The sequence below is a fragment of the Bison bison genome, unplaced genomic scaffold, assembly GCF_000754665.1.
Source record: "Bison bison bison isolate TAMUID 2011002044 unplaced genomic scaffold, Bison_UMD1.0 scf7180017864484, whole genome shotgun sequence".
Classification (NCBI taxonomy): Eukaryota; Metazoa; Chordata; class Mammalia; order Artiodactyla; family Bovidae; genus Bison; species Bison bison.
This window is the reverse complement of record NW_011495044.1, coordinates 1,019,325-1,032,629: the sequence shown is the minus strand read 5'-3', so window position 1 is coordinate 1,032,629 and position 13,305 is coordinate 1,019,325. Positions and strand designations below refer to the sequence as shown.

Here is a 13,305-nt window from a genome sequence, read left to right as displayed (position 1 = left end):
ACTAACCTCTAGTGAACAGGCGCCACATTCTCTGTGTGTGGCCTCTGACCTCTGCTGTCCTTGGCCTACTGACCTCTGCTGGGCAACTCCAATCTCTCGTGACCTTGACCCACTGATCTCTCATGACTGCATCACTGCTCTTGGGTATGCAACACTAACCTCTTGGGGCCACGACCCCCTGACCTCTAGTGAACACGGTCCACTGTGCTCTGGTGCGCGGCCACATGGCTTCTCATGACCGAGTCCCACTGACCTCTGGTCACTCTGACCTGCTGTCTGTAAGCTCCAGCTTCACCCGTGCCCTTCTGGAGAGCCTGACCACGGGTCCTGTGGCTTCTGCCCCGCTCGGTTCTCACCATGAGGAAGAGCTGGGACTGGGAGCTGAACTGTGTGCAGTGGAAGCTGGCGGGAGTGGGGGTTCTGGCCCTCTGCAGCCATCCCTAATCCCCTGCCCCCCCCCAATCTCTTCCCAGCAGGGAGCCCTCCAGGCCCGGTTATCCCCCTTAGGCAGTCAGAGGTGACTCTTCTCCCCTTACATCCCAACAGTGTTTGCCAAGAACTTCCGTGTGGAGGCTGCAATGAAGACATCTGTGCTGCTCAGCTGGGAGGTGCCTGACTCCTACAAGTCAGCAGTGCCCTTCAGGGTAGGTGGGGCCGGTGGCCCGGCACACGCAGTCCTGCTGCGGGGCCCACGTTGCAGTCCCTGCCTGCGAGTCTGTGTTCACAAAGCTCTGTCCCGCAGGCCTGGGAGGGGGCCCCTCACCCGAACACGCCACCTGCGCCCCCGCTTCCCTTCCCGTGCAGATCCTGTACAATGGGCAGAGCGTGGAGGTGGACGGGCACTCCATGCGGAAGCTGATTGCAGACCTGCAGCCCACCACCGAATACTCATTTGTGCTGATGAACCGCGGCAGCAGCGCGGGGGGCCTGCAACACCTCGTGTCCATCCGCACGGCCCCCGACCTCCTGCCGCACAAGCCACTGCCAGCCTCGGCCTACATCGAGGACGGCCGCTTCACCCTCACCATGCCCCGCGTGCAGGAACCCGCACTGGTCAGGTGTGCAGACACGTCTCCGGGGACTGGGGGGAAGAGGGCGGGGCTGGCCATGCAAAGCCAGGGGAGGACGGTCCTGACTCTCCTCTGCCCACCCAGGTGGTTCTACATCATGGTGGTGCCCATTGACCGCATGGGAGGGAGCATGCTGGCGCCACAGTGGAGCACGCCCGAGGAGCTGGAGCTGGACGAGGTGCCTGGGGACCCGGCCAGGGCAGCCCTGATGGCAGTCCCATTGCGCTGGTTGGCTGTGCCCCGGGGACTCCCCCCAAACTGGAATTATTCTCTGATTGGCAGCCTGCCCGCGTCTCTGAGGAGATGCACTCTGAGCTGGCTCCTGGGAGCTTTCAGAGAACTCCTGGAGGGCTTACAGAGACCTCCCCAGAGGGGTTTGTGGAGGATCCCCTGGGGTGCGAAGTGGCAGAGACATCTCTCAGATCTAACGACTCTCAGGCCCTGTGAGCCTCACAGTCTCCAGGGGTCTAGAGGCCACAGACGGGCTCGAGTGGAACCCCAGCAGTAGTGGGCAGCCAGCCCTCTCTGGTGAGGGTGAGGGGCAGGTTACCCAGAGGGCCCCTTCTTAGCAGGTTGGCTGGGAGGAATGGCACCGCCTGCTGGTGTCCGGCGTGGCTCTACATGGACAGTGAGTCAGGCCGGGCTCAGGCCCCTAACATGGAAGGTGAGCCTAGCCTCAGCCCAGGAGCGTGTGCTCCAAGGCCCCTGTGTGACTCCTGTGCTCTGCTGCCAGCTGCTGGAGGCCATCGAGCAGGGCGATGGGGAGCGGCTGCGGCGCCGGCGGCAGACGGAGCGGCTGAAGCCGTACGTGGCCGCTCAGGTGGACGTTCTCCCGGAGACCTTCACCTTGGGGGACAAGAAGAACTACCAAGGCTTCTACAACCGGCCGCTGTCTCCAGACCTGAGCTACCAGTGCTTTGTGCTCGCCTCCCTGAAGGAACCCGTGGACCAGGTCTACCCGAGACCCCAGGCCTGATCAGACACCCCCAGACCGTCTCAGACACCCCAGAGGCCCCAGACCTGCACTGAGGTCTCAGGGCACTAACCCCTGGGATGCAGAAGGCCAATCCAACCTGGCCCTAGGGGCTCAGTGAGCTGACCAGGCCCAGGTCAACCTCTTAGTTCCGGGAGACCCGGTCCAGAGCCCTTTCTCCAGGAGTGGGGGTTGGAGGATGGGCAGTCTTACCCCAGGGCTCACCCGCTCTGCTGTTCCTCCACTGGGTCACAGAAGCGCTATGCCTGCAGCCCCTACTCCGATGAGATCGTGGTCCAGGTGACACCAGCCCAGCAGCAGGAGGAACCCGAGCTGCTGTGGGTGACGGGCCCCGTCCTGGCAGTCATTCTCATCGTCCTCATTGTCATCGCCATTCTCCTGTTCAAGAGGTGAGCGCTCTGGTGGACGGCCACCTGCCCGTGGACCCCCAGGCCTGCCCTGGCTAGATACATGCAGGCCGGGGCAGCCACGCCGACCTGCAGCCCAGGGTGCACGCTCCTGGGCTCTGAGGGGAGCCAGGAGAGCAAAGCAGTGTGTGTGCACACCCACTGGTGTGAGCCTGGGTGTGATGAGCAGCCGCGCACCTTCACAAAGGATCTGTTCGGGTGCATCCCTGGGGCATGTCCGTCTGTCTGTCTCTGTGTTTTGGTGGATGTGAACCTGTCTGTCTCTCAGCTTCAAAACACCACCTTCTCCTGGCCCCCTACCTTCAGTATCCCCTCTGCCACCAGCCCTAGATGACTCCCAGCCTGACTCCCCTGCCCAGGCCTTGAGAGGTCCAGACCCAGCTCCAGGTCCATGTGCCCACGGACACTGACTTGACAGACGTTTATTAAGTTCCCACTGTGACCACAGCATCCACAGCTGTCCCAGACAGAGGGTGTCTTGACCGTTCCCACAGCTCTCCCCGCAGGGTCCCTGTCACAGGGGATGGGCCCCCCTGCCCCCCCACCCAGTTACTAACCAGAAATCCCAGGTGTCACCCTCCCCCCTCCCCCCTCCCACTTCCCCCCAGTCTCTCGTGAATGTCACTTGACCTGCCCCCCACCCCACCGTGAGCTCCCCACGAGGTAAGGCACATGCACGTGGCACGCCTCAGTCCTGCCTCTCGCAGCTGCGGCCTCCGCCTCTTCTCACCGTGCCCGTTCCTCTCTGTCCTCCTCCCAGCCTGAAGGGTATTTGCAAAGATTTACTTTGTCACCCTCAATATAAAACTTCTCAGCTTTAACTAGAGAGTTTTATAGCCTGTCTGCAGCCTGACGGTCCATCAGATGCCTGGCTGCTCTGGCCCCTGCTGCCGCCACCCCTACATCATCGCTGAACTAATGCAGTTCCCGGCCGGCCTGGCCTGCGCCCCTCCACTGCACTCTTGTCCCCTCCTTGGAGACGCCTTTCCGGGCTCTGGTGCCACGAGGCTCTGCCAGGCCCCTCCCACTCCCTGCTCACACCGTCCCCCACTGTCTGATGGTGCTGCCATGGGAACATCGCTGGGCCTGTTTCCAGCACCCAGCACAAGGCTGTCAGCGCGCACTTGTTGGTCCTTGTGTCTGCACACAGGTGCACACCCGAGGGGGCCTGTGCCCAGCGCCCCGTCTCTCCCGGCCTTGGACCCTGACCCTTGACCCAGTGCCTGCTACCTGAAGTTAGCTCCTTCCTCCCAGGGTGAATAGGGACAAGCTCGCCTGGTTCAGGGCCGGAAGATCCCTGGGTGGGGAACCTGAGGAGCGACTCCCACACCCACTCAAGCCCCCTCCACTGCCATCTGGGTCCTGGTGTAGGCCAGGAGAGGTGACCCCCTCCCTGTGAAGGCCACGTGGGTGCCGTAGATCGGTCCGCAGTGTCCCCGTGTCATGAGAGGGCCTGAGCATGTGTGGCGGAAACAGTGACGGTTCCTTTCTTCTGTCCTTGCCTGTCTCTCGGGACCTAGTAAACAAGAAAGGTAGGAGTTCTTCCTTCTCTCTTCACACGCTTCCTCCTTCACTTCTTGTCCCCCTGCGCACTGCGGGCCCATCGGGGAGGGGCACTGCTTGGACCAGAAGCCTCCTGGCCTGCGGCTGTCTGGTCAGCTCAGCAGACGCCGGGGCCAGCTCTGTCACTCTCTCCACCTGTGCCCTGCACAGGGGGTGCCCCTTCTCAGGAGACAGGCTTAGCTCAGAACTCCGATGCTGCCCGTGCATGCATAGGCCGACTCGGAACTCCCCAGAGCCTGCCCCCGGCTCCCAGGTGTCTGAGGTCACCGAAGCGCTGCAGGAGACAGAGCCTGGCCTGCGTGCGAGGAGCGCTGGCTGCAGGGCAGTGGGGAAGTGTGTGGTGCGTACTGACGCACACTTGCATAAGTTTCCTCCCCGACACAGCTGTGTCCACTGCGCAGAAGCCTTGGATACTTGTCAGCAGAGGGACCCCACAGTCTGTCTTTGATCCTGTCCCTGTAGACTGGGGAGCCGAGGCCAGCGAGGGAAGACTCTGCCCAGCTGGGGAAACGCCTTCCCCTGCTGCTCTGTGCCTTTACCCTGATCCCTAGAGCCAGACAGCGGGAGCCCAGCTCTCTGTGATGTTTGCATATCTTATGTGTCGTTTGCATGTTTACTCCTGGTGGCTCCTGCTGCCTCAGCGTGGGGGTCTTGCGGACAGCAGCCACTGCCCAGCCGTGACCTGTCCCTGTGGGAAGGAGCTACCAGCCTCTGCGACCCCTTCCTTTCTTGCTGTGCTGGCCCACTGTCCACTCCCTACCCCTGCTCTCTCCCCATCCCACCCTGTGAGGCTGCTCTGGCCCTGGCTCCCCTGCGCTCAGAGACCCCAGGCCGGGATGGGAGGGGCAGAGCTGTGGACACAGAGGTCTGGGGCAGCCAGCCATGCCACGTGTCTCTGTCCTCCGCCTGGACCTCGGTTCTCACCAACCACCCTTCTGCCTGTCCAGGAAAAGGACCCACTCCCCATCGTCCAAGGATGAGCAGTCAATTGGGCTGAAGGACTCCTTGCTGGCCCACTCCTCTGACCCTGTGGAGATGCGGCGGCTCAACTACCAGACCCCAGGTAGGGTGGCTTCGCCAGCCTGCCTGCCCCGCCTGGGTGTGCCGGTCTCTGCCCAGGGATGCTGGCCTCACCCTGGCCCCCATTTCCTGTTCCTGCCTTCCACCCTTCTCCCTGAACCCATCGACTGTGATGAAGTGACCAAGGAACGCCTATATCCAGTGGCTGGACAGGCGCTGCAAGGCCTGGAAGCCTCAGTGGGTGGGGTGAAGCTCCTTAGACCCTGACCTGTCTTCAGTCAAGCCCTCCAAATATAGGTCTGGGATCTTCACAGAACCCACATCCCAGCCCCGGGGTGCCAGCCCCTGTACCTGCATTCTGACCCCTGCACCCAGAAGAGGGGTTTGTTGGGGAGGGGATGGCTCATCAGATCTTGTGGCAGGATGTGGGTGTCTGCACCTCACCCTTCCTGATGGCTGGGCCCAGATCTTCCGTGTGAGCCCTGGGACCCAGCACAAGACTTGGTGCCTGCCCCTCCTTCCCCACCACTGTCATGGGCTCTCTGGATGTCATTCCCTGTCTGCACCCCAGCAGACACAGCTCAGACTTCTTCCTGGGGGAGGCAGGGTCATTCCTCGGCTCCCAGGTGCTCTTTCCATCATGACACCTCTCGCCCTGGGCTGGGGTTGCCTCAGTGATAGTCTGAGCTCTGTGAAGCCAGGAATTGTCTTCGTCCTCCGCCATCTCTTGGGTTGTGCGCATGGTGGGTCTTGTTAGGTGCCTGTGAAACACACAGCTGAATGAACGAGTGAGCTATAGCACACACAGGGTTTGTGTGTGCACGAACTACTTAGCACTGAGTGCTGAATGACCGCACCATTTCATGGCTGGAAACAACAGCAATGATGTTAGTCTCACAGCTTTTATGAGTCAGAGATTCAGACAGGAGCATAGCAGGAGCCGCTTGTCTCTATTCCAGAATATCTGGGGCCTCGGCAGGAAGACTCATAGGCCAGAATCATTTAAATGAGAGGTCAGCAAACTGTGGCCTGGGGCCAAATGTGGCCCACCACCTGTTTCTGAAAATAAAGTTTTATTGGAACACAGCCATGCCCTTTCATACATGTACTGTCTGTGGCTGTTTTCACTCTAGAGCAGAGTTTAGTAGATATGATACATACCATATGTCCTTAAAGCCAAAAATATTTACTCTCTGGCCTTCTATGGGAAAGTTTGCTGAGCACAGAATCCTGGAGACTCGTTCATTCTTGTGTCTGGTGCTTGACACTGGAGTCAGCTATGGGTCCACCTGGGGTTTTCAGCTCTCTTCCTGACATCACTCCAAGTGCGTGTGTCCTGAGAGGGAGAGAGCCAGGCTGTTGCAACCAGGTGTGGTCAGATCTGCGAGGAATCAGAACTCCAGGCTGCTGGGGTCTGGAGGGCAGAGAAGCCTCCCCTGAGAGGGATGCAAAGCCCTGGGGGCCATAGGCAGGCAGAGGGGCTGGGAGAGACCTCCTTTCCGTGACAGTGGTGGGTGCAGAAGCAACGGGGCGCTGTGTCCTGTAGCACTGGAGCTGGGCGTGTTGAGAGCCCAGAGCTGAGTCTGGAGGGGGAGTCACAGAGGGTGCCTGCACACCAGGCTAAGGGGTTTGGACTTCATCTTGAGGGCGCCAGGGAGGCATGAAGGGTTTTCAGCAGGGGAGCAATGGGGTCAGAATTGAGCTCTAGAAGTGTCACCCTGGCTGTGGTGTGGAAGGCAGATTGGAGGGGGAGAACCTGGGGAGGCAGACCGTTGTGAAGGTGCTAAGGACCTGGGCATGGGGGCTGGCCGTAGGGACCTGGCTGAGCAGCAGAGCTTGGGCCTGATTCCCTGTGGGGTGAGGAAATAGGGCCGGGGTCCCAGGATGGCTCCGTGGTTGCTGGTTGAGCAGTGGGCTGGCAGGTCCAGGGGGACCTCCACACCGACATCCAAGCCTGCAAATAGATGAGCTCTCCCCGGAGAAGGGTGCAGAGAGGGGAGAGCGCGGCCCAGGAGCAGCCAGGGAAGGAGCTGGAATGTTGAGGAAGGGTAGATGCAAGGATGGCCAAGGAGGGGGAGCCAGACAGAGAGGGCGTTGGGGAGAGGAGTGTCTCTGAGGCCAGGCTGAGGGGGCTGTGCGAGAGCCTGTGGCTTTGGCGGTTGGAACCTCAGAGAGGTCCGAGTCCCGGGCAAGGAGCCTTTCAGCGGGTTGAGGCACTGTCAGTGGGGGATGAGCCAGTGGATATGCAGGCCCTGCTGGGGTCTGGATCCCTGTGGCTGTAGGGATCTGGGAAGGGAAGGCAGGGTGGAGCACAGGGGAGCCGAGGTGGTGGTATAAGGGATGGGGAACCAGAAGGTCAGGAGGCTGTGGCCCGGGGCGGGCCTCGGGGCGGGGCATGGTGAGGGTCATCAGAGGTGCTGAGGTCAGGGGACGAGGCTGCTGGCCGGGAGAGGGGTCTCTGTGCACAGGGTTATCCAGGGAGGGGAAACAGCGACCAGAAAGAAGGGTTGGCTGGAATGGCGGCACTGCTGAGGGTCCCCCTTCCCATGTTTTTGGTTCAGCGAATGTTTATTATTTTCTCTCGTAATCTAACTTTCCTTCTGAAGATGCTTGAAATGCACAGAATTGCTGAGAGAGCGATGCGGTCCCCATCTGCCCATCCTTGTTGGGGACTCACCCTTCTGTTTCTCACCGCATGTGCCTTCCCTCTCTCTAAAAGCACACTTCTCTTTTGCCAAATGATCTGGAAATAGCCAGGGTCAAACTTGATCACCAGAGGCCACAACGTTGGCTCGGACCTAGAATTTCTTCACAGGAAGAGGCCCCCAAGGCCGTGCAGGCTCTAGGGGGTGGGAGAGGGGCGTCTGTCGCTTGGGCAGGGTGGAGCAGAAGGGGCTGCGGTGGGCCAGCCCTCCGAGCTCCCCAGACCCCCACTGGCTGCGATCCAACAGCAATGTAACCAGAGGTTAACGGGTGTCCTCTTGCCCCGCTGTTTTTGTTCTTTTTCTCTGCAGGTTCCAGTGTCCCCAGTTGCCCGAATATCTCAAGTTAGTTTTTCGCGTTCCCCATCTGGGGCCCACTCTGGCTTCTGTGTGTCTCCTCTACTTCTCTCACCCGTCGCCTCTCTCCTTCCTTGAGCTCTTCTCTTCCCTTTTCCTGTCTTTGCTCCACCTTCTCACCGCCCCGTCTTTTCCTTCTCCATCCCACTCTCTCCTCACCTCGCCCCCTTCCTCTGGCCGCCCCGTCTTGTCTCTGCCTCTCCCACCTCCCGACTCAGTCCGACTCCTTTCTGGTGCCTCTCCCATCTCCTCGCCCCAGCGTCTCCCTCCTCTTCTCTTCCTCTCCCTCTGAGTTCTTCCTCATCACTCTACCGTATCGCCGTACATCATGATCACTCCATCCACATGCTGGGTGCTGGGATGATGAGGTCACAGAGCCTCCCATGGTGACTGGCGCCTTGAGGGCAGGAGCAATGTCCAGAGGAGGGCCTGCGGGCGGGGCACAGGCTGAAGCAGCCCAGCCCCGTCCCGTCCGCCGGCCTCCACCTGGGCGTCCGGCCCTGACCTGGGAGGAGGGCCAGCCACTCAGCACCGTGTCACGTGGCCATGCCCACTCGTGCCCACGGCATACATACCCCCCTGCCCTGTCCCCTCCCACCCCCCGGCCGCTATGTGCCCTGCCACCCCTGTCGCCGCATGTGCCGCTGTCTCCATGCCACCAGTGCCGAGTGCTCCATGGTCACACGTGTTCACATGCGCACATATATGCATCGGGCTGTCTCCGCCACCAGCTCAGGCCCCACGCTAACTCTGCTCATGTACCCCCGCTGCTCCCAGGTATGCGAGACCACCCGCCCATCCCCATCACCGACCTAGCTGACAACATCGAGCGCCTCAAAGCCAATGACGGCCTCAAGTTCTCCCAGGAGTACGAGGTGAGACATCCCTTCACTGCCACCCGCACCACCACCATATGCCTGGCCCCAGGCCAGCTCCTGTCCTGCCTCGGGCCCCTGCTGTGTGTTTGGGGAGTGGGTGGTGGGCTCCAGGCTGCCCAAGAGCACAGACTGAAGGGGTCAGCAGTAGCCAGTGGGGAACTCAGCTTCTTAGGTACTGGGCCTGGTCAAGACCTTTCAGGCACTCCAAGATTAGGACACAAAGTCACATGCCCCTGTGCTAACAGAGGCAGATAGAAGGTCATAAACACAATTAGTAATAATAGCTGGCATTTGTAGAGAGCTCCCTGCCAGCCAGCTCCAGGCTAGGCACTCTGCATGCACCATCTATTTATGTCCTCCTTACAACCCTATGAAATGGGAACCAGTGTTATCCCATCTTACAGATGAGGAGGCTGAGGCTCTGAGAAGGGAATGACTTGTCTAAGGTCACGTCACTGATGAGTAGTGGCACCCGTCTGGCAGCCTATGCCTGCACACGCGTGTGCTCAGAGTGTCTGTCACAGAGATGGGGAGTCTGGGAGCCTGACTCCTGCCGCCTGGGCTGCATAAACCCTCCTGCTCTGGGTGCTTCCTTCACTGTGGTTTCAACCCTACCTGCTCCCAGAAGGCGCTAGTGGTAAAGAACCTGCCTGCCAGTGCAGGAGACATAATAGATGTGGGTTCAATCCCTGAGATGGGAAGATCCCCTGAGAAGAAAATGGCAAACCCACTCCAGTATTCTTGCCTGGAGGATCCTATGGACAGAGGAGCCTGGTGGGCTATAGTCCATGGAGTCACAAAGAGTCATGCAGAGTCACAACTAAACCGACTGAGCATGCATGCACGGTGGGGGCTCAGACTTCAGAGCACTGCTTCACAACCTGGAGTCAAGGCTTCTAGCTCCCAGCTGGAGAGGTGCTTTGCTAGTGAAGGAGGTGATAAGGAGAGCCCAGACTCCTCTGAGGAGTACTGGCGAAGGTGTTGTTAAAGCATCTTCTGCCTCAGCCCCACTCAGTCCCCACTCCCGGCGCAGGCCTGGCACAGGATTCGCCTCGGTGGATGATGGATGGATGGGTGATTGAAGGGCTAGCTCTGCCCTGCCTGTGCATCCACTCCCCTCCAGTCACATGTCCACCCTCCACTGTGCTTGCTGTCCTGGGCACCAGGGCTCCACTTCCAAGGGCTGTGGGTCAGGCTTCTGCAGAGGAAATTGAGCTTGGCAGGTGAATTGATGATCACATCTGCCTAGAGGACAAGGTGCTGCCTCTTCCTGTGGAGCTCCCACTGGGGGGCCTGCCCTGCACAGGGCCCCACCACAGAGGGGATAGAGCCACCGAGTCAGGCTCCCTGCCTCCAGTTCCCATGAGGCCTTCACTCATCCAGTTCCACGTCCCACTAACCCTTCCTCCTGTGGGGCCCTGCACCCCACTGTCCAGGCCTGCGGTGTCCTTCTCTCACCTTCTGCTGCTTCTCTGCTCCCGTCTGCGCTCCCCTTACAGACCTTCCTCCTTCAGGAAACCACCTCTGGCCACCCTGGCCTGCCAAGAGCTTTTCTGCAGCCAGGATCCGACAGCTCTGTTACCTTTAATGATGAGCATCATCAGGCACTTAGCTTGTGCCTGCCACTGGGAGTGTGGAGACAAGTGCCCACAGGGAGTTCAGTCCGTAGGGAGATGAGTGCAGACAGATAACGCTAAATGTGACCTTGTGCCGTGGTGTTAAATATGCAGATGTGCAGAGAAGGTCCTCCGACAGCAGCACGAAGCAGGCAGGCTAGGGGTAGGGTGTGCTGGGGTCTCATGGAAGTGCTCACTGACCTGGGGAGAGTGACAGGCTGGTGCAGAAACCAACAGGCAGGTGTTGTGCTGTGCTGAGAACTTCGGGTCGTATTCATCTGTAAAAGGAGGGTAATAATAGAGCTGGTTTCATAGGAGGATTGGGAGAGGGAATACAGAGTGCAGAGAATAGCGCCACGCACACGGTAAGATTTTGCTGAGATTCAGCTGTTATCATCCGAAGTGACAAGGAACCATGGAAGGCATTAAGCAGGGAATTGATCATCAGATTGGCATTTTATAAGAATTGTTCTGGCTGCAAGACAGAAAGAGGCAGGGAAAGAGACAAAGGAAAGAGGCAGGGAGATGCCCAGTCTGAGCAGGGGTGGCCCAGCTGAGGCCCTGGCAACAGGGTGGCGAGAGCCAAGGAGCTGGGGGAGCATTGGGACGTGGTGACGGATGAGACGGGGGGCACAGAGGAGTTTGGAGGATGACTGGCAGGTTGTGGCCGCGGCTTTGGGGTAAACGAGGATAGAGCCCTTCACTGAGACAGAACCCCAGCAGCAGAGCCAGATTTGCACAGGGGAGCTGATGCTCAGCTTGGCAAGGGCTGAGACTAAAGAAGTGTGGGGCATCCTGGTGGGATATCAGGGGCCTGTGGGCTCTGCAGACCAGGGCTCAGGGGAGACTCTGGGCTACAGCTGAGTTATGTCAGCTCCAGCATATGGCCATGAGGTCATCCAGGAAAGGTTGGAGAGTTCAAAGAGGGCCTAGGAATGAACCCCAGAGAAGCACTGTGTCCTGCCTCCGAGAAGGAACAGCCGGAGAGGGAGGAGGAGAGCTGGGCGAGGCCGTGCAGCGGTGTCTGGAGCCCAGCAGCACTGGGTCATGCACAGCTGGCTGCCTCTCACTTCTGCCCTCGTTGGCTAGCTGGGCGCAGGGCTTGAGGGACTTCCCCTGCCCTCTCCCCACCCCTACCACTCTCCTAGGCAAGGGGATTTGGTACCTTGGTCAGAGGAGTCTTCAGTCTGTAACCTTGCTGACCAGTGCCATGGTAGCCTCTGTGCTCCATGGCTGGGGAGCTGGGGCTCAGCCTTCCCCAGCACCACGGCACAGAGCCAGTGACTGTGGCCTGGGAGCAAAGGCAGATGTGGGCACAACCTGGAGGGCTGGGTCTCCTGGGGGCACTAGGTAGAGATCGGCTGTTACCCCACTCCACCTGCCTCCTTCCTTCCCTGCAGTCAATTGACCCAGGACAGCAGTTCACGTGGGAGAATTCAAACCTGGAGGTGAACAAGCCGAAGAACCGCTATGCCAACGTCATTGCTTACGACCACTCTCGAGTCATCCTTACCTCCATCGATGGTGAGCCTAGGGCGGGGCCCCCTCGCATCCCCTGGCTCTCCTCCTCCTCCTTCTTACTGGGTGACATCTCCTCCTCCAGAAGAGGCCCACTGACTAGGTTGGAGGCCCCGAGATAATGCTCTCCCATGTCCCTTCCTGCCTGTAGGTGTCCCCGGGAGCGACTACATCAATGCCAACTACATCGACGGCTACCGCAAGCAGAACGCCTACATTGCCACGCAGGGCCCGCTGCCTGAGACCATGGGCGATTTCTGGCGGATGGTGTGGGAACAGCGCACAGCCACTGTGGTCATGATGACGCGGCTGGAGGAGAAGTCCCGGGTAAGGCTGTTCAGGGCCCTGCTGAGGTTGGGGGGTCAGGTATAGATACTCGGCCACCAGGTGACTTCGGGCACCTCTTCTGTCCCTGTGGGAAGACGCCCTTCAGGGGACTTACCAAGTACTATTGTTCTCCTGGGTTGTCCTCGTATCCCAGCTGCTGGGCGCTCCTGGGACGTGGTGTGTTCCCCAGACGCCAGTGGGTTCCTACCGTGTTAATATGTTGTCCCAGATGCTGTCATTTTCCAAGAATGTTAACATGTCCCCCAGTTACTGCATGTTTCTGGGACGTTCACGTGTTCCCTAGATGCTAGAGCGTTGCTGGGGCCTTAACACATCTCCTAAGTTAATTAGTGGAGTAGAGCTGCTGTTATCTGCTTTTGCACAGCAAAGCATTGACTGGAACATAAAATTTACAGAGCTTGAAAATGGTGTATAAACGTTATGGGTAAATTTGGCAGAAAACGCACCTGGTGCGATCTGGTCATGAATAAATGATTTTCAGTTCCGTCCCTCGTTCCCCTCGCGAGGGCAGGGGTGGCGGCCTAGTGTGAGGTCCTGATTTGGTCTGATGAGGGGGTGGTGTGATGAATCTGAGATCTCGGGGGCCAGGGGCCTGGCAGCCAGCACAGCTGGACCTTCCACCGGCTCCTGCCCTGGGCCCTGCCTGTCGGAGCCTTTGGGTCCCTCTAACCCCCTTGCCCGCTCCCCCTGCTATCTCTCTGCAGGTGAAATGTGACCAGTACTGGCCAGCTCGTGGCACTGAGACCTACGGCCTCATCCAGGTGACCCTGCTGGACACGGTGGAGCTGGCCACCTACACTGTGCGCACCTTCGCGCTCTACAAGGTGCAGCC

At 59.6% G+C, this 13,305-nt stretch overlaps 1 protein-coding gene across 1 annotated transcript in view; it reads left to right on the top strand.

The window, feature by feature from the left end:
• PTPRF (protein tyrosine phosphatase, receptor type, F) overlaps nucleotides 1–13,305 on the top strand; it is a 76,756-nt gene that overhangs the window by 60,205 nt on the left and 3,246 nt on the right. The window contains 10 exon segments of the mRNA XM_010862795.1: nucleotides 547–644; nucleotides 805–1,058; nucleotides 1,155–1,248; nucleotides 1,804–2,022; nucleotides 2,299–2,453; nucleotides 4,982–5,097; nucleotides 8,891–8,988; nucleotides 12,008–12,131; nucleotides 12,277–12,452; nucleotides 13,178–13,297. Of these exon segments, the coding sequence (XP_010861097.1) occupies nucleotides 547–644; nucleotides 805–1,058; nucleotides 1,155–1,248; nucleotides 1,804–2,022; nucleotides 2,299–2,453; nucleotides 4,982–5,097; nucleotides 8,891–8,988; nucleotides 12,008–12,131; nucleotides 12,277–12,452; nucleotides 13,178–13,297 (1,454 nt within the window).